The sequence below is a fragment of the Vipera berus genome (assembly GCF_964194415.1).
Source record: "Vipera berus genome assembly, chromosome: 9".
In the NCBI taxonomy this organism is placed as follows: domain Eukaryota; kingdom Metazoa; phylum Chordata; class Lepidosauria; order Squamata; family Viperidae; genus Vipera; species Vipera berus.
In genome coordinates, this window is record NC_138212.1 from 4,679,513 (window position 1) to 4,702,771 (window position 23,259).

Below are 23,259 nucleotides of genomic sequence, written 5' to 3' on the forward strand. Positions count from 1 at the left end.
ACAATGTTACCCACTATTATGTCAAAGTTGCAATTTTATGACAATATTGCTACATCTTAAGGCAAAAGAAAGGGGATACTTTTGGGCTTTGATAGTTTGACAGTTTTTATTATGCCTGCAGTCCTAGCAGAACAAGCCGCGCTATTAAAACTGTCTCATCTGAGCAACAAGTAAAAGTACAGGATTTCTGCTTTTAATATGTAACTCCTAGTTGAAGGCCAATTCCATTTTTTTTTAAATTGGAAAAAAACTACCATCTTTAGGTGGTTGGTGCATGATGGACTGACGAACGTGCACATTTTAAAACTCAAGAACTTTTATGATGACTTTCCAGCCCAAAACATTTTAGCGTGACGGGAAAAGGAAATAATGATTTCAATGGCAGTGAGCATCTCATCTCCCTGGGTAGTTTGTGTTGTATTTGCAGCATTTGAACAACATACTAACATACTAACATCACCGATGTCACCCAATCTGAGTTCATCCAGTGTACTAAACTTTTTAACTATGCTGGCTGACTTCACTAAAAACACTCAGCCATTTGCAGAATCTGGAATTGCTAGCAAACAGGCATGTCAGTAACATGTTAGGATACTACCTTTTTAGAATATAAAACTCAAGAGAGTTTACCGAAGCAGATGGAAACTGCAGGGATTAAAGCTAACACCATTCAGTGGAACAATCCCACTGTAACAACTAACCAAGCAATTTATGCCACCTGGTTGGGGCCATAACAGATATATTAATTGAACGCACTTAAGCTACAGCCCAGTTGACAAATTCTCAGCTAACGCTAAAGGTTATTTTTTTAATCGTGTGTAGTTCAATAGCAAGCTGACACTGCTCAGACTGGTGTCTCCACTCATACACGTTGAACCAAGTAGAGCTGGGTCACGCGGTCTAAGCGTTCTTTTATGACCTTGAATTCTGTATAGGAGAATTTAGGGCATTTCAAGTAGCCAGTACTGACACAGGGAACGTGTGGCTGGAGCCTAAGGTTGATACATAGCTCTAATTTGCTCTGTCTGCCCCCAAACACTCAGCCACAAATGCCTGGGGCAGCAAAAACGTTGATCCCAACATTAAGGAACGTTAAAAAACCCTAAAACTCTGCACGTTCAAATGTAAACAATGAAAACAGGATGGTACAAAACTGAACCACAATTCCACCCTCACTGAGATCTGTACAGGTAGTCCTCAACCTAGGACCACAATTGAGCCCAAAATCTTACGTTGGCAAGTGAGAAATTTGTGAAGTGGGCTTTGCCCCCATTTTATGACATTTCTTGCCACATTTGTTAAAGTGAACCACTACAGTTGTTAAATTAGCAACGCGGTTGTTAAGTGAATCTGGCTCCCCCATTGACTTTGCTTGTCAGAAGGTCGCAAAAGGGGATCACGTGACCCTGGGACGCTGCAACCGTCATTAAGTGTGAGTCGGTTATCAAGCATCCAAATGTAAATCGATGTGACCACGAGGTTGCTGCAACGGTCATAAGTGTGAAAAATGGTCATAAGTCACTTTTTTTTCCAGTGCCGCTGAAACTTCTAACAGTCACTAAGTGAACATTGTTAAGTCGAGGACTACCTGTATTTGGCAACAAACAGCTCAACAGTGATTTTTCTTTCATTTTCTGGGGCCTTCTTGCTATTATTATTGTTTTATCTCATTCAATTCTCTCCCCATTAATAAGGAGCTTCATGACAGTCCTTCCGTTCATGCCAATAATTTATTGAACCGGATGTCTGTACACAGCCAAAAAAAAAACCTAAGAAAGAAACTAACACACAATGTAGGAAGGAAGGAAGGAAGAAGGAAGGAAGGCAGTGATGAGGATAAATATGAGGGTGAGGGAAATTATCCACAGGCTGCACCCTGGCTCCCTACGGGGAACCGTCAATCCTAGATGATTTGAAAATGGAAGGAAACAGGATTGGGGGGGCCAGGGGGGGTTGTCAATCATTGCAACATTTCATTAAGAAAAAAAATGAATCTATTTACAGGGAAAATGGAAAAAGGAAGCCACTTTAAGGGATTTAGATGAGGAAAATACGTATTTACAGCAGGAAGGGAACAGGCATTAAATTAAAACTTGCCTCCTCCAATTCCCTTTTTGAGAACCCCCCGCCGCCCCCCCCCCCCGAGGTCCACAAAATGGATCTGCAGCACCGGGGAGGGAAACTGCGATAGGGAGCAGATGCAACGGAATTCAGAGCAAGCTTCTGCTAGTTTCCTGCCTGCTCTAATACCAGCTTGTTCCAGACATACACACACGCGCGTGCGCGCACACATACACACAACGCACACACTTCACAGGGTTTCCCCCCCTCCCGCAAGAAATCCCAGTGCTACCTCTGATGGGATGGCAGGAGGAGCGAGGAATGGTTGGCCATGCCCCCCCCCACAATCCAAGGCAAGGGGGAGAGGGGTTTCTTGTTCCCGGTAAAAGAGATTGCGGTAGAGGCATGGCAAGCAAAGGGCCAGGTCGGGGTGGGGGGGGTGGGGGGGGGTGGTGTTGCCAGGGGGGAGGAAGGGCGATTCCCCGCTGGAATGGGACAAAAGTGAATGTTATTGGGCTATAAAACCGACCTGCTTAAAAATACAGCATCCGGGTTTCATAGGCAGACAGGCTTTGGGATGGAGGGCCATCTGGGGAAGGAACCATCAACAGTGTGAAGGGATATACAGAAGGGTGGGGTTCGGAAAGCACGAATGACATGAGACTGGAAATAAAACCATTTTTTTTTTCCTCCCCAGGGGATGTTAAAAACAAGAGCAACTTAAAACTCACTTAGGACAGACTTGGGACTACCCAGAGGGGGAGGAAGAAAGGAAGATGGCAGCAACTCTCTGGTCCTTCCCCCCCCCCCCCCCGCTCTCTGGAGGCACCAACCTGGACCGCTTTTGACAGAGAAGGGGAGCCCTCAAGCCGTGGGATTTTTCTGTCTCTCTCCCCCCCCCCGCCCCAAGCCAAAGCATTAGAGGACCACCTGTGAGGGAATCCCCCCTCCCCTCCCTCCCCCCCCCCCCCCGGTCCAAGGGGCCACCTATCCCCAATTGGCCTCCCCCTCCACCTGGTCCCCAGGCCCAAGGTTGCTTTCCCCCACCATTCACAGTTCAGAGAAGTCCATGTGGGTGGCCTGGGGGTAGGGGGGTAGTGGAGGGGACCTGCCCCCCGGGCCCAGCGACCCCTCAGGATGTATTGGCAATGGGTCCTGCACCGTCTCCTGGTGTGACCTGGCTCCTGTCAGTGTTCATTCTTCCCTCACCTAGAGAGAGAGGGGGGGGGGGAGAGAGAGAGAGAAACAGTCTGAAGCTATGTTGGACCTTCCTTTTCAAAATAAGCCAAGTTGTTAAGTCTCATTTTGTTGTTGTTAAGGTGCCTTGGCAGTGCAGTGGTTAAACTGCAATCCTGCAGGCAAAACACTGCCCACATCCTGGAGTTCGAGCCTGACGGAGTTCAAGGTTGACTTAGCCTCCCGGTCGGTAAAATGAGGACCCAGATTGGTAGGGGCAATAGGCTGACGTTGAAAACCGCCCAGAAACTGCTATAAGGCACTGCTGAGCAGTGTATACGTGTAGCAATAGCATTTAAGACTTGTATACCGCTGCACACTGCTTTACAGCCTTCTCTAAGGGGTTCACAGAGTCAGCATATTGCCCTAATAATCTGGGTCCTCATTTTACTGACCTTGGAAGAAGGATGGAAGGCTGAGTCCACCTTGAGCCAGTCAGGATCGAACTCCTGGCAGTGGAATGCAGAGTTAGCCTGCAATACTGCACTCTAACCACTGCGCCACCAGGGCTCTAAGTGCAATTATTGCTGTTGTAAACCATACACAAATAACCCCCTCGCGTTAACAGTTCCTGCTCAAAATTCAAGTGAAGCACCACAAATGAGATAGCACTCACTGTGCGAGGTTCCAGAGCCAGACACAGACCCGACTGAGCTCGCCTGGGACCGGATGTGTGGTGGAATGAGGTTGGAATTCAACCCTGGCTGAATGGACAGCTCTGCAAAGAAAAAGAGAGAGGGTGAGGCACCCCATAACTCATCTGGGGAGTATCCATTCATTTCCACAGGCTCCTCAACCTGCCCGAGGAGCTGTTAACCAACAAAAGTTGAGAGATCCACCAGGTGTTTATTTTTGATATAAAGCGTAAGAAGACACCACTTTTGCAAACGAAAAACGAATTGGAAACTCGAGCTCTTCGCCAGCGGTGTTTTTAAAGGCGCCTTTTAATCTCCCAACACTTGCAAAGCGCCTCAGTTCCCAATTAATCGCTCAACAACAATGCAAAACAGAACATTGTTTTAAGATCATTCACACGGCAACGTAACCGTTCAGAGATGGTTTATCTGGAGCACGGGACCAGCCTGATCTGAAAGGCTGCAGGCCACAGGATAACCATTCCTCCTGTTAAACTGTTACACGGACAGCATCAACTTTGCTGAACTGAAAGGAGCTACGCCGTTAAAAAAAACAAAAGAGCATTTCAGGCTGCAGCCAATTACGTTTCTAGGGGTGGTATTTTATTCCCATTGCCGGTTCTACTTCACGGAGGCTGAAACCCTTCCTGGAACACCTCCCCTGACCTTTTGTACAGAGGGAAACCAAACCAAATTAATTCTGTAATTTATTCAAACACAGGGAACAGGAAGCAGCAGAAGGTGGAATGGGGTGGTGAAAAGGGCTAGCAAAAAAATATAGATCTCACAATATAACTGAGAGTCAGTTTGGTCTAGTGCAGAGGAAGGCAACCTTGGCTCTTTTATGACTGGGGAAATTCTGGGAGTTGAAGTCCACGAGTCATAAAAGAGCCACGGTTCCCTCCCCTGCTCTAGCGGGTAAGGCACCAGGCTAGAAAGTGGGAGTTCTAGTCATGACAACTGGCTAGGTCAGGGGTAGGCAACCTTGGCTCTTTTATGACTCATGGACTTCAACTCCCAGAATTCCTGAGCCAGCCAAGCTGGCTCAGGAATTCTGGGAGTTGAAGTCCATGAGTCATAAAAGAGCCGAGGTTGCCTACCCCTGGGCTAGGTGATTTGGGGGCAATCGTTCTTTCTCAGCCCAATTCAACTCAAGAGGGTTTTTGTTGTGGGGAAAACAGGAGGAGGAAGTATTGTTCACCACCTTGAGTTATTTGCAAAACAAGCGGAATATAAATTAAATAAATAAAGCATTGGGGGTGGGAGAAGGCAGTTCCCAATGCAGCATTCAGCAGCAGTTGATTTGATGCCTGGTTCAACCAAGGCATATTCTAAAATTATTCACAGTATGTTTTCCATAGAAAATGGAAATGCTTCCTTGAATTTTTCAGCACTGTTCCCGATTATTATTTTTTCCCCCAAGCATTTGGGGGACCGTTGTGCCTGTTTTCCCTTGGATATTTTTTTTTTAAAAAAAACAAAAACGCTTCTGTGTCCGGCTAATTAGATCCCAAACACTTACCCACAGGGCTGAAGTTGAAGAGCGGGGGCAGGTCACGGCCGTTGGGCAACCGGGCGTTGGGCTCACGCAGCTCGTCAAAGAAGCTGTTGGCACAGGCCTCCAGGGGAGAGAGGCGAGTGGCCGGGGTGTACTCAAGCAGACGGCTGCACAGCGAGATGGCCTCCAGCGGCGTGCGAGGCTTAAACACCTGCAGCGGCAAGCAAAGCCAACGGAGAAAGCAGGATTCGCTTAACGACAGCATCGCTTCACTTACCAACCCTGGCAAAAAAGGCTGTAAAATCAGGTAGCTCACATAAACAGCTGCCTTTCTTAGCAATGAAAATTCTGGGCCCCGTTGTGGTCATAAGTTGAAGAATACCTGTACGACACATATAGTTGCTGTGTTTAATTTGCCCATGGGCAGCTGGCAGGGTTTCCTGGGGTGGCCTGGTTGCAGATTGATTTTAAAGCCAGGCGCGTAGAACCCAACTCTGCCAGGACCCCTCAAACGTGCCCTTTTTCCCAGGGATATTCTAGAAACGTAACTCTCTTGGGAAACAGCATGAAGTCAGCACTCCAAGCTTCGTCTTTCCCACCCTCTCCCTGCCCCGCTCTTTACCTTTATCCATGGATGTGCTTTGATCTGGGGGAACTTGAACTCTGTGTAGTTGGGGTTCATCTCTCGTATCTGCTCTCGCGTGGGTGTTCCCAACACCTACCGAAGGGAAGGGAAGGAGAACAATCAAAGCAGAGCAGGTCTCGGTTGTACTTCGACAACAAGACAAAAGCCCAGTCACTCATCAGCCCGTTAGGCTGACTCTCCAGTTCCACTTTAGAGCCTAATTTGCAGGACTGAAAATAGGCTGTAGCGCTCTCGCTAAAGGGCAGGGGTGTGTGTGTGTGTGGGGGGGGGGAGTTAAAAAGTTACCTTAATGATCTCCACGAGCTGATCCACTCCGCTGTCGCCAGGAAAGATCGGCTGCCCCAGAAGCAGCTCTGCCAGCACACAGCCGGCAGACCAGATATCTAACGAGGGAAGCCAAAAAGGGGGGCGGTCAGTCCCACGGTGCCCCACTGCTTACTGTGAAGAGCTGCGCTGCTTCCACTTGGTTCCTGAAACCACCCTGCCAGCCCGCTGGTTTTCTGGCCAGACAAAAGGTCTCGGGTTCAAAACCGAGCAGCCCCAAGCAGATTGCAAGATGCGGGCCAGCGAAAAGGCTCCTCAATCAAGACAAAAATACGGTACTAAGCCAGGGACAGAAATCAAGATGCTTGCTTAAAAAGATTGGGGGAGGGGGAGCTGAGTGGCCTAGTGGCCCATGCTCCCACGCTCACCGGACAATTACAAACAGTCTTCCAGGTACGACTACAAATGGTGACCGGGACTTCCATTGCTAAGTGACGTGGTCGATAAACGAGTCGCACCCGATGTTGTAACTTTTCCCACAGTTAAGTGAATTTAGCTTTGTTGCAAACCCTTGGGAAGCTCACAGATGCCAATTGGAGGGCCCAGAAGGCTGCAACCATCTTAAATACATGCCAGTGGCGGAATGTCCGAATTCGGACAATGTGGCCACGGGGACACTGCACCGCAGCAACTTCGAACAGTTGCTAAAGGAATGGTCGTAAGTCGAGGACTACCTGTATAGGTCTGTCTTCCTATGATGCAGCACAGATAGAGCTATACCAGGGGTAGGCAACCTTGGCTCTTTTATGACTCGTGGACTTCAACTCCCAGAATTCCTGAGTCAGCCAAGCTGAGCTATACCCTAATGCACCCCATTTCCAGGCGGACTACAAATCCCAGGGTTCTCCAGCCAAGCCATTCCTGGAAGTTGTAACTCCACACCTGGAGGTTTTGGGAGAAGGTCAACGCTCGGAGTTTGCTTCCGGAAGCAACCACATCGATAGGGAAGGAAATTCACTTGGTCTGAGGGCCAAAAACTTGCAAGATGCCTCAATGGGCGGCCAGGTCATTCTCACCTATGTTCGAAGTGTAGTCGGTGGCTCCGAAAATGAGCTCAGGCGCACGATAATAGCGAGAACAGATGTAGGAAACATTTGGTTCGCCCCGCACCAGCTGCTTCGCGCTGGAAAAAAAAAAAGAGGGAATGGGGGATGGGGGTCCAGAGAGAACTGGGACGCTATTGAAACGAGGGCAGAGAGGCATAAATTGAAGCCTCCCTATGGCCCCACCTTCGAGACCCCCCCGCATTTGTGAGCTGCATTTGTTATCTCACAAAAAGTGAAAAAATATTCAACACACAAATTTAAGAATGCCAATACAAATTACAATATATCTAGAGTACCATTCCACGCAAACAAAATAAGTACAAGGATAGTTTTGGGGACTGCAGTTTGCCCTCAACCCATCACTCAAAAGCCACAGAGCGATCTCAGCCCAGAAGGGGATACCTGCTCCCCCATTTAGAAGAGTGTAACAGAGCTGGAAGGGACCTCGGAGGTCTTCTAGTCCAGCCGCCTGCTCAAGCAGGAGACCTTACACCATTCCAGACAGGTGGCTGTCCAAGTCTCTTTTTAAAAGCCTCCGGTGATGGAGCACCCACGATTTCTGGAGGCAAGCTGTCTCACTGGTTAATTGTTCTCACACTCGGCAAATTTCTCCTTAGTTCCAGGTTGTTTCTCTCCTTGATGAGTTTCCATCCCTTGCTTCTTGTCCCGCCTTCGGGGGCTTTGGAGAACAGGATGACCCCCTCTTCATTATGGCAGCCCTTTAGATATTGGAACACTGCTATCATATCATCCCATGTCCTTTTCATTAGCATTTCATTAAAATCAGGGCTCACAGCCCTAGATTTCCAGCAGGAAGATGTGGGTCCAAATCCAGGTTAACCTTGAAGCTGAAACAAGTGGCCTACGACTCTCTCTCACAACCTCCTCACAGGGCTGTGGGAAGGGAAAAGAGCAGCAAAGGGATACATCCGACTGTGCTGTCTCAAACCTCTTGGAGGAAGGGTAAGATCTGTAACATTTATTTACAGGATGTGGCTCATAAATTCCTTCTGGGGAAGCTTTGCAAGATGACCGATGAAACCGTGCCAGGAACAAAACACACACACAAAAACAAACCCTAACAGCTACGCAGAAACAAGGTCATAGAAGGAGCAACACTTTGAACACTGGGGGTGGGTGGGAGGGAAGGAAGGAAGGGTCAGTCAAGACCGCTGACCAACCATGTGCAGCAGCTCTGAAAGAATTGTCCTCGAAAGGAAAGCCTTTTTGAGGCAGGCCAGGCGCAATGCAAAAGTCGCCAGAAAGGGTACAGGACGCAGAGAAGCAGCGTTGTACATAAGGCAAGAAGTGCATGAAACCTTTAGGGAAAGATTTCAACTTTGTAAGAACAAGCTTAGTTTTATTATTGTGTTTAATGATTATATTTAACACCTGTTGCTTGTATGTACACTGAGAGCTTATGCACCGCAGACAGATTCCTTGTGTGTGTCCAATCACATCTGGCCAATAAAGAATCCCATCCCATCCCACCCCACCCCACCCCACCCTATTCCTATTCATTACACTATTCTATTCTATTCTATTCTATTCTATTCTATTCTATTCTATTCTATTCTATTCTATTCTAATTCTATTCTATTATGTATATTTATTCTGTTCTATATTTCTATTCTATTCTACTCTATTCTGTATATTTATTCTGTTCTGTTCTATTCTATTCTGTATTTCTATCCATTCTATTCTGTTCTACTCTATTTTCTATTCTTATTCTTTCCTATTCTCTATTCTATTCTATTCTATTCCATTCCATTCCATTCCATTCCATTCCATTCCATTCCATTCCATACTATTCATTCTATTCTATTCTATTCTATTCTATTCTATTCCATTCCATTCCATTCCATTCCATTCCATTCCATTCCATTCCATACTATTCATTCTATTCTATTCTATTCTATTCTATTCTATTCTATTCTATTCTATTCTATTCTATTCTATTCCATTCCACTCCACTCCACTCCACTCCACTCCAATTCTATTTGTGGCTGTAGTGCCACAAGCCCTATAGGCAAACCCACTCCTCTGGTTAGAGGGTTGTGTCATGTGCTTCTCTCACCTGCCGAAGTCGCAAAGCTTCAGTACTGCTGTATCGGGATCCACCAACAGGTTCTGAGGTTTGATGTCTCGATGACACACACCTTGAGAATGGATGTAAGCGAGGCTGCGGAACAACTGATACATGTATACCTGAATGGAGGAAGGGCAGGGGCCATTAACGAGTGTCAGTTTGATATACTTTAAATCATTAGCATAGAAAATAGGAGCCTGTGAATTCTTAGTCCTGCCTGAGACAGGAAAGCGGGCTAAGTGACTTTAGGCCAATGACCAGGAGATTGTGAGTTCTAGTCCCTCCTTAGGCATGAAAGCCGGCTGGGTGACTTTGAACCAGTTCCTCTCCCTCAGCCTGCCTCACAGGGATGTTGCTTATTTATTACTTAATTTTTATCTATTACCTTACAGAGTGAACACGCCTAATCCTTCTACTTTTCCCCCATACAACAATCCTCAACTGTTGTAGTGAAAACTGGTGGAATGGGTGGTAGGTATGTTCGCTGCTTTGAGTTGGCCAAAATGCATATTTTAAAGTGGGATAAAAATATAATACTATATCTTAAAGCAAAAGCTAGCTATAAATATCGACTTCCTTAATACAAAGATCCTCCTCTAATTTTAATATAGCACAACATAAAGAGTAACATGGTATCCGTCCACCTACTCTTATTATGGATAATGCAATGACACGTGATTTTTAAAGCAGATTCCTCTGTCCGATGATACCAATGTCCTTACTGTCTAGAGAGGGGTAGGCAACCTTGGCTCTTTTATGACTCATGGACTTCAACTCCCAGAATTCCTGAGCCAGCTGTGCTGAGGGGAAAGGGAGAGGTTTCCATGCTGGCTCAGGAATTCTGGGAGTTGAAGTCCACAAGTCATGAAGGGGCCAAGGTTGCCTACCCCTGGTCTAGGAGATTCAGATCAGCATATCTGGAAGGTGTTAGCTTTCCCCAACCTATCTTAAGATTACCAGAATTGAAGGGCCATGTTGCCTCAGAGCAGATACTTCCAGCAGATACTGGGCAAGCATCTTTGGAGAATTTAAATGAGATAAACTCCCCTATTATCATTTGTCCCTACCGTCTGTAGTCTGTAGTCCTCAGCTTACAACCACAACGAAGCCTGGAATTTGGGTTGAAAGTCATTGCAGTCATAAGTTGAGGCACCAAGTGATTCACCGTGCAATTCGCTTGACGACCTTCGATTTAATTTTAAGACTGTTTTCAGGAAGGCCGTAAAGGGAGTCGCCTGGTGAATCACTTGATCGGTAAGCAAACCACCTGGGCATTAAGCAAATCAAACATAGCCAATGGATTTTTTTTTTGCTGTTTTCTGCCAGAAAAAAAGGGGGGGGGGTGGGGAGACACAAATCATGGCCACATGATTGTAGGATGCTGTAGACCAGGGGTAGGCAACCTTGGCTCTTTTATGACTCGTAGACTTCAACTCCCAGAATTCCTGAGCCAGCATAGCCAAGGTTGCCTACTCCTGCTGTAAAGGTAAAAGGTAAAGGTTCCCCCGCACATGCGTGCTAGTCGTTTCCGACTCTAGGGGCCGGTGCTCATCTCCGTTTCAAAGCCGAAGAGCCAGCGCTTGTCCAAGGACGCCTCTGTGGTCATGTGGCCAGCATGACTACACGCCAAAGGCGCACAGAACGCTGTTACCTTCCCACCGGAGTGGTCCCTATTTTTCTACTTGCATTTTTACGTGCTTTCGAACTGCTAGGTTGGCAGAAGCTGGGACAAGTAACAGGCGCTCACTCTGTTATGCGGCACTCGGGATTCGACCCGCCAAACTGCCGACCTTCTGATCGACAAGCTCAGCGTCCTAACCCACTGAGCCACCGCGTCCCTCTACTCCTGCTGTAGACAGTCATAAATATCAGCCGGTTGCCAAGTACCCAAAATGCAATCACATAATCACAGGGGTGGGGGCAGGGGAATGCAGCAGAAGTAATTTCAAGGACAGGTCATAAGTAGTTATTTTGAAGACCGCTGCAACTTCAAACGGTCGCTAAGCGGGAACTGCTTATAATACGTCTGGAAAAAAGAGGGTCCTAATCGGGCAGCTTGCCGATCAATGTTGGTAGATCCCATCATTATGGAGGAGGCATCAAATCTTCCCGAAAGCATCAATGCTCACTGCCGTCCATTTTTGCCATAGACTACCCCATGGAAAATACAGGGAAAATGCCACGCCCATTGGGTAATGGACATGGATTGATAAAGGGGATTATTATTTTTCTTTTAGCACTGTTTCTGCTAAACCACTGCTAGTTAAATGGATAGAAAACCTTAAGCAAGATGCAGGCAGAAACAATCACAGCCCAGAATAACCGTAGAATTCTGTTTGAGAATTCCTGACAGGGAACCTAACGGGAGTTACAGAATGAGGGGAAAGAGAAATATGAGAGAGAATGAAGAATGTGGGGAGAAGAGAAATAAACTGAACAGGAGGGCAGGCAAATAAACCCATTCCAGTATTCACACGACAAACGTGGGCTACGAACTTAACTACAGTATTGCCTCGTGTGGTCGTGAATGTGAATACTGCTTGATTTTAGTGCTTCTCAAATATATTTTAATTTTTTTTATTTTAATTCCATTTATATCCCGCCCTTCTCCGAAGACTCAGGGCGGCTTACAAGCTTAGCAGTAGCCTTCATTATTGAAAGAGAAAATTAGGAGCTTTTTTTAAAGCGCAAAATAACGCAAGTAAGTTTTCTTAACGGTAAGATCCACTTCTTCTTTTTTTGCTTGGCCTGAGGCAATCTGCAGCTGCCACCCACAGCAGCCACCAAAGGGCAGATGGGGATCACGATGGCATCATTACCACTTGCCCCGAGGGAAGCATCCCTGGATAGGGAGGAAGATATGCACAGTCTGTCCCAGAAATGGTTGTCACCACCAATTGCAACAAGGAGCGATTCCAGAAGTTCTCCTTAAAAAATAATTTATATTTGCCTGCAATCTTTCAGGTTGCTTAAAAGCCCATTTTGAGAGGACTGGCTTCCCAAAAGGCTTGAAAGACATAACGATACTAATGAAGCAAATAAATAAATAGAGCCAGTTTGATTTAGTGCAGGGGTAGGCAACCTTGGCTCTTTTATGACTCGTGGACTTCAACTCCCAGAATTCCTGAGCCAGCCATGCTGAAGGTTAAAGGGAAAGGTTTCCATGCTGAGCCAGGCTGGCTCAGGAATTCTGGGAGTTGAAGTCCACGAGTCATAAAAGAGCCAAGGTTGCCTACCCCTGATCTAGTGGTTAAGGCACCAGGCTAAAAACTGGGAGATGGTAAGTTCTACTCCCACTGTATCCATGAAAGCCAGCTGGATGACTTTGGGCCAATCACCAGGAGACGGTGAATACTAGTTCCACCTTAGCTGGAAAGCCAACTGGGTGACTTTGGGCCAGTCATTCACTCTCAGTCCAAATCACCTCACAGGATTGTTGTTGTCGGGAGAATAGGAGGAGGAAGAAATATTAAGTACGTTAGCTGCCTTATTTGTAAAAATAACAAAGGCAGGCAATGGATGAACAGACTCACACACACACATGCACAAACACACACACACAGAGAGAGAGAGAGAGAGAGAGAGAGAGAGAGAGAGAGAGAGAGAGAGAGAGAGAGAGAGAGAGAGAGAGAGAGAGAGAGAGAGAGACGGACAGACATAAGGGCAAAACAGACATAAGGGCAAAACAGATATTTGCCTTTGGACTCCCTACAAGTAAAAAACCCGATGATGATGACAATAATAATAAATAGCTGCTAAAGCCATTGCAAAATGCCATTCCATTTCATCTTTACGCCCTGCCCCTTGAAGAGAAGGACAAATCAAATCAAATTCCACCCACTTTTCGGATAAAATGATCAAGAATTAAAAAGAAAAGATAAAAAAGAAAAAAAGAAAACATAGCACCCCAAAAGTATTGCATTTAATGGAAAGGTGGTTCGAAAAAGACCAAGGTATGTATTTATTTATTTATTTTTTTAAAAATGAAGGTATTTAAACTCAAGTGATTAAGAAGAATGCAAGGCATGGTGGCACCCAGGACAGGTTATGCAATGGGGACCACAGCTATTTAAGTGATGGGGGGGGAGAGGGGAGAGGAAAAAAAAAGTGGGAGGTGGTTTTTGAAAAAAAAAAAAGGGCTTTGTATAAGGAAAGTCTCCTCCCAGCTTTTCTGGTAAAAAAGAGCTCAGGTCAGAGGTGGTGGGAAAGACTTCAATCGGAGCTCCTGGAAAGCTGATATTCTTATTTCGATAATGCCCAGCTGCTGGTGGAACCAAAGGTTTTCTTGGGAATTGGGACGTATTCTTGGCATGCTCTCATGCAGGATTTTATAAGGACAGGAAGAATAAAGACACCTTTAAATCAAGTAGGAATCCACCCAGTCACTCGAAAGGTAGAACAGAAGGCAAAAAGCTGCTGGCATGCAAAGAGGTTTTAAATTCAATCTTAAAGTGTTGGGGCTATTAATTTAATTGTATTTTAATCTGTATATTGTATTTTTTTTTAAATTTGCCCTGTAAACCGCCCTGAGTCCTTCGGGAAAAGGGCGGTATATAAATCAAATACAATAAAATAAATCAATCAATAAATAAACAAGAACACTGATCCCACTTCAGAGGTAGCTGGAGATCAACTTCCAGGCTAACGGTGAGGGACAGCTGGCAACAACTGGAGAACTACAGTTTCCCAATGCCAGTCTTGGCACTGCAGTCTGATTACCATTTTCCTTCCCTTAGTAATGCAAAGGCGAGGGAGGGCAGGTAGGAGAAGACAACCAAGCTGTACCCAGACTGAGCCCTACAACAATTTAACTTCACTGAAAATCAAGGGACTTTGATTTGGACCCAATCAAGCTTCTTCCACGCACAATGTAAAACCCAAACAGTCAGTGGGGCAGGACAACAACAGACCTACCGAATTCATGCCTTAGAAATAAGAAGGTTCATTCTAGAGAAAAAGTCTCTCTGGCTGCTTTAAAAAAAAATGACATTAATATTGTTATTTAAATAGCCAGAGAAGATGGAAGGCATATAAAATGCTCGACGGAGAAAAATAAATTTTACAGGAAGAACTTCTCTTGTAAGACACTATCACGGGTGAAGGATTCCATCTCAAACAAGTTTCTTTTCTTTTTTTTAATGATAATCGGACCAAATGCTCCCAAAGGCGTTACCTACAAGAAATCTCACGTCGGACACCCCATGCTGCCAAACCAGCAAGCTGTAACCGATTCCCACAACTTCCTCCAGCCCTCAAGTGCGCAAAACAACGGCTTGGTGTTTGTTTATTTCCACCGAAACCGAAACCGTGATTTTTTTAAAAAAATAAAACCCTGGTTTGCTGAACAAAAGCTACAGTGGCCTGCTCATGATGTGAAGTTGTGGGTGAAGAGAAGGCCTGGAGGAGAGAGACGAAACGAAATAACAGGAAGTGTGCTCAAAGGGAAAGTGCAGGGGGGGGGACACCCACTTCTTTGTCCTCAATTGCCTTCAGCAACCTAAAACTCCAATCTCCTTTACAGCTTAGTATGCGGGTGGGAATTAACCAAAGCCTCCCTTCGCTGGTGTGAGAGGTTTCAAGAGAGGTGCCGTGCTTACCTTCACGTAGATGACGGGTATGGTCTGTTTGGCTTTGGTGAAGTGGCGGGCCACACGATAGACCGTTTCGGGCACATAGTCCAGGACTAAATTAAGGTAAACTTCATCCTTCTGCAAGAGAGTACAGAATGTCAGAGAACAAATGGGATTCCCCCAACTAACAGCGTCTTATCAAACAGGGGTGGGGGAACTATGGCCCTTTTATGACTTGGGGACTTCAACTCCCAGAATTCCTGAGCCCTCGGGAATTCTGGGAAATCCACCAGTCATAAAAGGGCCACAGCTCCCTACCTCTGCTCTAAAAGGACAATAGACTACACTATTGTTGCTTATTTGATTTGTATGGCGGCCCATCTCATCTAAGCGACTCTGGGCTGCTGACAACAGGTTAAAAAAAAAAAATCCCACCCCCCAAAAAAAACACAAGTTAAATATCAACGTACAAACACATAAGAAGCCTCCGTCTTGTTAGCAATATCACTTCAATAAAGAGAGATTCTAGTCCTGCCTGGGTAAGCTGCAGTCTAAAAATGCAGAGACAGACATGCTTCATTTGTAAAATGAGAAAGCTTCTTTCTTGTCACCCTCTCAGAAACCCGTGTCTGAAATCGTTGTGGCACCGTTGTGGCTTCCCTCCCTATAATTCTTGAGGTTTTGTGCTCAGAGGCATCCTGCCATTATACTATCTCCAATTATTTTTGGATTCAGCTCCAACAACAAACATGCAACTTGCAGCTGGACTCTCTCTTGCCTCAGATTAAGCGTCGACTAAAACACAAAGGGTGGGAAACCAGAGAGGAAAATTAGGCACCTCTCCTTGCTGAGCTTCATTATTCCAGCATCTCTATAGCCCAGATTTAAGAACCCGCATGTGTAGGTTGGCAAACCAGGTCACTAAAGTAACTCCTGCAGATATGCCTCCCAACTTTTACTCTTTTAAGCGGATTGATAAGAATTTCTCAAGATCTGGCAAGCCTTTCCGGATAGAACGGGGGAGAATACTGACTGCAGGTAGTCCTCGGCTTACAACGGTTTATTTAGTGACTGTTCAAAGCTACAACGGCACTGAAAAAAGTGACTCATGGCAGTTTCTCACACTTACGACCGTTGCAGCATCCCCGTGATCACGTGATCAAAATTCAGATGTTTGGCGACTGACTCATATTTACCACCGTTGCTGTGTCCCAAGGTCACGTGATCCCCTTTCGCAACCTTCTGACAAGCAAAGTCAACGGGGAAGACAGATTCACTGAACGACCGGGGGAAACCAACTTACCGATTGCAGTGATTCATTTAACAATGCTGGCAAGAAAAAGTTGTAAAATGGGGCACAAAACGCACTTAACGAGTGTCTCACTTAACAACAGAAACGTTGGGCTCAGTTGTGGCCTTAACAATTAACTTAACCATTAACCTAGAGTGTGGAACAGCTTGCTTCCAGAAATCGTGGGCGCTCCATCACTGGAGATTTTTAAGAAGAGACTGGACACTTGTCTGAGATGTTATAGGCTCTCCTGCTTGAGCTGGGGGATGGACTAGAAGACCTCCAAGGTCCCTTCCAGCTCTATTCTATTCTATTCTATTCTATTCTATTCTATTCTATTCTATTCTATTCTATTCTATTCTATTCTAAACTCCTACTCTACTCTACCCTACTTCTACCCTACTTCTACCCTATTCTATTCTATTCTATTCTATTCTATTCTATTCTATTCTATTCTATTCTATTCTATTCTAAACTCCTACTCTACTCTACCCTACTTCTACCCTACTTCTATTCTATTCTATTCTATTCTATTCTATTCTATTCTATTCTATTCTATTCTATTCTATTCTATTCTATTTTCATTGCATAAATCCTATTAATCCATGTTCAAGTTCCCTTTGGGACTATCACTATGGGAGATCACTTGAGCTGCAAGCAGGTTTAAACTCCTATTTAGTTTTCAAAATCATTGGAGAACTTTTGACACACACAGCAGTTGGGTTCATGCAATGCCTCAAGACAGAATCCGAAAAACCAGAGTGTTACCGGGAGACCAGACAATATCTATCAACCTAATCTGTCTCACAAGGCTAATGTGTGGGTAAAATTGGAGAAAAGAGCAGACCAGAAGCATGGGGAGGATACGATGGAAAAACAGTGCAGACACCAAAAGCCAGATCAACCAGAGAGAATCCTCCACGTTTGAACAGAACGTGTCCAGAAAAAGGATCTTTCCCAGGGATCATGACACCTAATAAGCTTAATGAATAAAAACGTGATTATTCAATCTAGGGGAGCACATATAGTCCACCTCAGTAAACAGGTGCACAGAAGCACAACCTACAGTAAGGACTTAAAATCTTATCAAAAAATGGTTATTGATATTAAAAAAAAACCTCATGGCGTCAAAAACCAGGAGAATATCAAAGTGTGAGTGATAGATAAAAGTATCAAAAGTCAGGACAGGAACTTCTAATCAAGAATTAGCCACTTCTACTCCTCCCTGATCCGTTTTCTAAAAAATTAACAATATTCCATGACAAGGTAGATAAAAATCAGCTGGTCACAGTCCAATACTTTTTACCTTATAAGATAAATGACAAAGCTCTGTAGGAAGTGAGTGGTATAAACATTTCTCCAGTCTACAGCCTGTTTAATTGCCATTATTTTTCCCAGTTATTTTTCTTGCTCGCCTTTTTCCACATTGAGAAATTTTTCTGGAATCAAAGAGCTACAAAGCCACTTTGAGTAACGATCTGATTACTAATCCAGATAACCTCTGTGCTTACATTCTTTGGGAAAACTCTGTTGATCAGCAGTATGGATCTCTTAATACTCATCCTGGCTCTGAGAACTCTACTAAATGGACCCTGGTTTTCAGTCTCTTGATTCAATAAACTTATGCAATAAACACTATGAGACCTTTCCTTCACTGGAGGCTTTGCCCACCAAGAATGAAGATCCTGAGAGGGAAGGAAATAAATTATTGGTGGTTTTTCCTTCCCAAGGTCTAGTGTACTACAAGCATTTCTCTTCTTACATGCGACAGTTGAGCCCAAAGTTTCTGTTGCTAAGCGAGACCTGCCCCATTTTATGACCTTTCTTGCTGTTGTTAAATTAGTAACATGATTGTTAGGCGAATCAGGCTTCCTCCATTGACTTTGCTTGTCAGAGTGTCGCAAAAGGTGATCACATGACCCCAGGACACTGCAACCGTTATAAATATGAGTCAGTTACCAAGCCATTGCAATTTTGATCGTGTGGCCATGGGGATACGCTCTTTTGCAGTGCTGTTGTAATCTGACCGGTCACTAAATTAAGGAGAAACCTCCTGACAGTGAGGACAGCTTGCCTCCAGAAATCATGGGCTCACTGGAGATTTTTAAGAAGAAACTAGACAATCACCTGTCTGAGATGGTATAGGTTCTCCTGCTTGAGCAGGGGGCTGGACTAGAAGACCTCCAAGGTACCTTCCAGCTCTATTCTATTCTAAATGAACTGTTATAAGTCGAGGACTATCCGTATCTATCATCTGTTTCAAGAATGGGATATGAAAAACAAAGGATGCATTTTGATTGTGAACACGAAGGGGCATCAAGTATTAACCTGAATTTCTTAAGTCAAGTCACAAACATGGTCTCTGCACAGTCTTGGATTCACGTCAATGCTTTACAGCAGGGGTCTCCAACCTTGGCCAATTTAAGACTTGTGGACTTCAATTCCCAGAATTCCTCAGCCAGCATGAATCTTAAAAGATTACCAAGGTTGGAGACCCCTGCCTTACAGCATAGACAGTACAGTATAGACAAAGAAAGGGGATTACGGGAGTTCCAGTCCAAAATACAAAGTGGGCAAATTACAAATGTGAGGCAGACCCTCCAAAGCAGGAGGACAAAGAAAGAATAAGCCCTGTTACTCTTCTATGGCGTACCCTCTTTTCTCTGTTCCCTCACCTTTTCTCCGCTCGAGTAGAAGAAATATCGCAGGCGGACAATATTGCAGTGATCCAGCTTCCGCATGATCTGTAGCTCCCGGTTCTGAAGTAAGGACAGAGAGACCAAAATGAGACACGGGAACCCAGTGGTAAAATTAGCAAAAGACCAGACCATCCCCTTCCAGTCTCACCTTGAAACGTTTATCTTGTAATACCTTCTTGATAGCCACCAGCTCACCAGAGTCTGCTAATCGGGCTTGGTAGACAACGCCGAAGGACCCATTGCCGATCACTTTGATATCGGAATATGAGACTTCTTGAGGGCGGTCGGGACCCTGGCCGGGTGTAGCCACCACCGTGGTCACTTTACTATTATCTCCTGAAAAGAGGAATGACGGTGAAGTCCAGATGGCTCAGACGGGACAAAAGTCTGATTTAGTCCCAGCGGCCTAATTTGAACTCCCTAAATGTCTTCCTCTGTCTTTCCCAATCCATTTCCACAAACGACACCCTTAAAACGTCTCCCGTTCCAATTAAAAAGATGATCTTCACCAAACCCACGTTAATACTAATAGCAATAGGCGCCTTGGGTGCAACCCCGAAACAACCCTAACACTCCTTGAATACCATCAGCATTGAGAAAATCCCCATCAGTCAATTGCAAAAGGCGGCCTCACTCGGAACAGCTGACATCCTGATACACATCTGCAACACCTTCAAACATCCACATCTGCCTATTCCAGGTCCCTGGGAAGGACTTGATAGGTGGACGAAAATACCAAACCCAGCCCGAACATCGGTAGTAATAACAATAATAATAGTAATAATAGTAATAATAGTAATAATAGTAATAGTAATAGTAATAATAATAATAATAATAATAATAATAATAATAATAATAATAAAACAAGCTGGTTCATCCTTGGCCCCACGGTTTCCAAACTCAAATTCTACCCTAAGACGGACCCAGCCTCCTACAAAACACACCAGGACATCCCAACTCCTGACGTGCTTCAATGCCAGGAAGGCGATGACTCCATGCTACGTGTAGTAGCAAGGTTGACCTTTTAAGGTGTGATGGCCGGCTCATTGCTACCAAAGCGGGGTAAGCTGGTAAGCCAAAATTTGGGGCCAATAACCAGGGAGAAGAGCAGAAGCACCAAAGGCTGGGGGCGGGCATTTGTTTTTGCCCAGAGGAGCTGGCAAACCACTCACTACCATGGGCTTTATCCTCCCGCCTGCCTCACCCGCTTTTCCTGCTACAACTTGCATCCCTGGTGAGTTTCTCGCATTCAGCCTCGCCACTCCAACGCCCTCCACCCCTCGCCTGACCCCCCCCCCACGTCCGCCCCAGCCCCACCCATCGGCCCCCACCTCTGGCCAGGCTGCTCTCTCCCCTCTTCCCTCCAGCTGTCTCCCCTCGGAGCCCTTTGGCTTGGAGGGCAGAGCCCAAGGCACGGGGCTCCTTCGCCGCAGCCCTCCTCCTCCTCCTCCTCCGCAGCCGAGCCCAACCGGCGCTCCATCCCAAGGCTACGGGCGCCCGCAGGCGGCAGCAGCCGGTGACAGCCCCGCGGAAGCCCCCCCACCCCACCCCACCCCCCTGGCCCAAGCTGCCTCTCAGCCCCGATCGCCTCCTGACGTCAGCGGAGTAATCCTGGAGCCCTGGTCCGGTTGCTGACCTCGGGGGAGCTTCTCCCTCCCGAGCCCCGCCGCTGCCAGGGCAGGAGCTCAAGCCGGGCCGGCTCACCTTGGGCCAGGGGTCGGCAACCTCGGCTCTTTTATGACTCGTGGACTTCAACTCCCAGAATTCCTGAGCCAGCATAGCTGGCTCAGGAATTCTGGGAGTTGAAGTCCACGAGTCATAAAAGAGCCGAGGTTGCCGACCCCTGCCTTGGGCGAACCCAGCCGGCCTTTCCGCCCCCTCCAGGGGCCTCCCCTGGCCCTCCCCCCTCCTCCTCCTCCTCCGGAGCCCCCCGACCCAACTGCTGCGGCCCCCGGGGACCGAGGAGGCTGGCGGGGCTCTTCCCTCCCGGCCCGCTTTCCCCTTGGCGCAGCGGCCCCCTCCCGGCGCCTCGTGCCCGGCTCCTCTCGCGCGACCCCCCCCCTCCCTTCAGGCCCCCCGGGCGCTCCTCCTTTGTGTGGCTCCCCCGGCCGCGCCTGCCCATTCATTCCCGCCCCGCCCGGCCCAGACTTACGCCCGAGCTTGAGCCCCGGGAAGGCGACGGTCGAGCTGGTCCCGCCTCCCCCCGGCCCAGGCCCGGCAGCCCCCCCGGGTTTGCCCCCCGGCGCTGCCCCCGAGGTCGGGCCGGGCGCGGTGGGGGCCGTGGCGGGAGCCCCGCCGGACGGGTCTGCGAAGGAGCTGGTTCGGGGCCGGGAAGAACCGGCGCTGCCGCTGCTCATGGTGAGGCCGACACCGGGGAAAAGGGGAGGGGGGGGCCGCGCTGGCTGGCTCCGTCTGAGGCGGCTCGGGAGCCGGCCCTACCCGGCCCTGTTGCAAGAGCCGACGGGAAATGGAGTCTCGGGCGCGGCCCGCCTACTTATCTGTTACGGATGAGAGGACTCTATTTCCCAGAAGGCGCCGCGCAGGAGACGGCCGTAAGCGCGGCGGCCGAAAGGGGTGACGGGATATAAAGTCCTCTCATTCCGCACCCTTCGGCAGCCGGCCGGGCCCAGGACTACAAGCCCCGGCGTGCCTAAGACTTGAAGCGAAGGAAGGTGGGAAATGGAGTCTTAATCTTCATAGCGCGTAATTCAGGTTTGACGCAAGGGCACTCCGCTTCCCAGCATTCCTCGCGCGGACCCGGCCAGCCTATCGCACAAGAGGCAAGGGGACGTCTGAGGTGGTGTGGGGGGGAAAGATTTGAGTTTGGCTCCTCCCAAGCAGAGCAGGAAAAGGAATCGTGAGGTGCGATAGAGGCGCGAGGCGGGCGCTCGGCCGCCTGAACAAAAAAGCCAAGAGACTTAACCTTTTGCCCATCGCGATTTCTTATCCATCACCCCCAAGCTCAAAGGGATCCGCCTGCAGGGCTAACAGGCTGTGGCGCGACGCACGGAGAGAGAAAACTTGCGGGGCTCCGGCAACTGCTTTTCCCGAAGTGCTTTGCGCGGGCCCCGTGACTCGGCCTGTGCTCGGGCTACCAGGGGCGGACTACGGGTCCCAAGGTGCATTGCGAGCAGAAAAGGCGTCGTTAGGTTGAGGGGGCCGCCGAAACACCGAGGAGTCGTGAAACCCGCCGCCGCCGCCACGGCAGACGAGAAGCGCGATACCCAACCAGGCGGCCGATACCCCCGGCCCAGAGGGCAGTCGGAGGAGCTCAGGCGGCCTTTCAGGCGACCAGTGCGGCCCCGACAGGCTTCCCGTCGTGCACCGCTCTGCCCTCGAGTGGACTTCTGGGAGTTGTAGAATCGGAATAACAGAATTGGAAGGGACCGTGTAGGTCAGGGGTAGGCAACCTTGGCTCTTTTATGAGTCGTGGACTTCAACTCCCAGAATTCCTGAGCCAGCATGGCTCAGCTTGGAAGCCCCTCCCTTTCCCCCCTCAGCGTGGCTGGCTGAGGAATTCTGGGAATTGAAGTCCACGAGTCATAAAAGAGCCAAGGTTGCCTGCCCCTGGGTGATTTAGTCTTGGAGGCAGAAATCACAGCCTTCTTTTATTAACTTGGGTTGTTCAGGCACCAAGGTTTCCTAAACAAACGGGCTGCTATTTTCTCCCCAAACTCTTTGCTTAGAGGATCAATAGCAAGCATATTATACATTTTTAGCATATTTGTCCCACCAAACTGAAAGCGGAGCAGTATACAGGTAGTCCTCAACTTACAGCCACAATTGAGCCCAACATTTATGTTGCTAAGTAAGAAATCAGTTAAGTGAGTTTTGCTCCATTTTACGACTTTTCTTGCCACATTTGGCAAGTGAATCACTGCAGTTGTTAAATCAGTAACACGGCTGTTAAATGAATCTGGTTTCCCCACTGACTTTGCTTGTCAGAAGGTCGCAAAAGAGGATCACGTGATTCCAGAACACTGCAACTGTTATAAATTCATACCAGTTGCCAAGCATGTGAAGATAAATCATGTGACCGTGGGAATGCTGCAACGGTCATAAGTGTGAAAATTGGTCATAAGTCACTTTTTTCAGTGCCGTTATAACTGAACAATCACTAAGCAAACTGTTGTAAGTTGAGGACTAGCTGTAGTTTTTCTTTGA

General features: G+C 47.3%; 1 protein-coding gene across 2 annotated transcripts; it reads right to left on the bottom strand.

The window, feature by feature from the left end:
• Nucleotides 1–1,716: 1,716 nt before the first annotated feature.
• Nucleotides 1,717–21,532, bottom strand: GSK3A (glycogen synthase kinase 3 alpha). 2 transcript variants are annotated; one of them, XR_014027419.1, is made up of 12 exons: nucleotides 21,248–21,532; nucleotides 19,244–19,431; nucleotides 19,072–19,155; nucleotides 15,133–15,243; nucleotides 9,524–9,654; nucleotides 7,417–7,523; nucleotides 6,362–6,459; nucleotides 6,053–6,148; nucleotides 5,455–5,641; nucleotides 3,914–4,015; nucleotides 3,109–3,270; nucleotides 1,717–2,650 (listed from the first exon to the last, which is right to left on the bottom strand). XR_014027419.1 is itself a non-coding variant. In XM_081335385.1 (11 exons), exons 1-11 carry the CDS (start codon nucleotides 21,450–21,452, stop codon nucleotides 3,194–3,196), a joined length of 1,386 nt encoding a protein of 461 aa, XP_081191511.1. In that variant the 5' UTR covers nucleotides 21,453–21,532; the 3' UTR covers nucleotides 3,044–3,193. The 2 variants fall into 2 exon arrangements, 1 of the variants encoding a protein (XP_081191511.1); XM_081335385.1 differs by lacking the exon at nucleotides 1,717–2,650 and having other exon boundaries at nucleotides 3,044–3,270.
• Nucleotides 21,533–23,259: the final 1,727 nt, after the last annotated feature.

What these genes read in the sequence shown, in the direction of transcription:
- GSK3A (XM_081335385.1), bottom strand. Translation starts at nt 21,452, where the DNA reads ATGAGCAGCGGCAGCGCCGGTTCTTCCCGGCCCCGAACCAGCTCCTTC. An exon ending in CCCGGGGCTCAAGCTCGGGC is followed by an intron (nt 19,432 to 21,247) that starts GTAAGTCTGGGC and finishes TCCTCTTTTCAG; the next exon opens with GAGATAATAGTAAAGTGACC. An exon ending in AAGCTTTGCGACTTCGGCAG is followed by an intron (nt 7,524 to 9,523) that starts GTGAGAGAAGCA and finishes TTTTTTTTCCAG; the next exon opens with CGCGAAGCAGCTGGTGCGGG.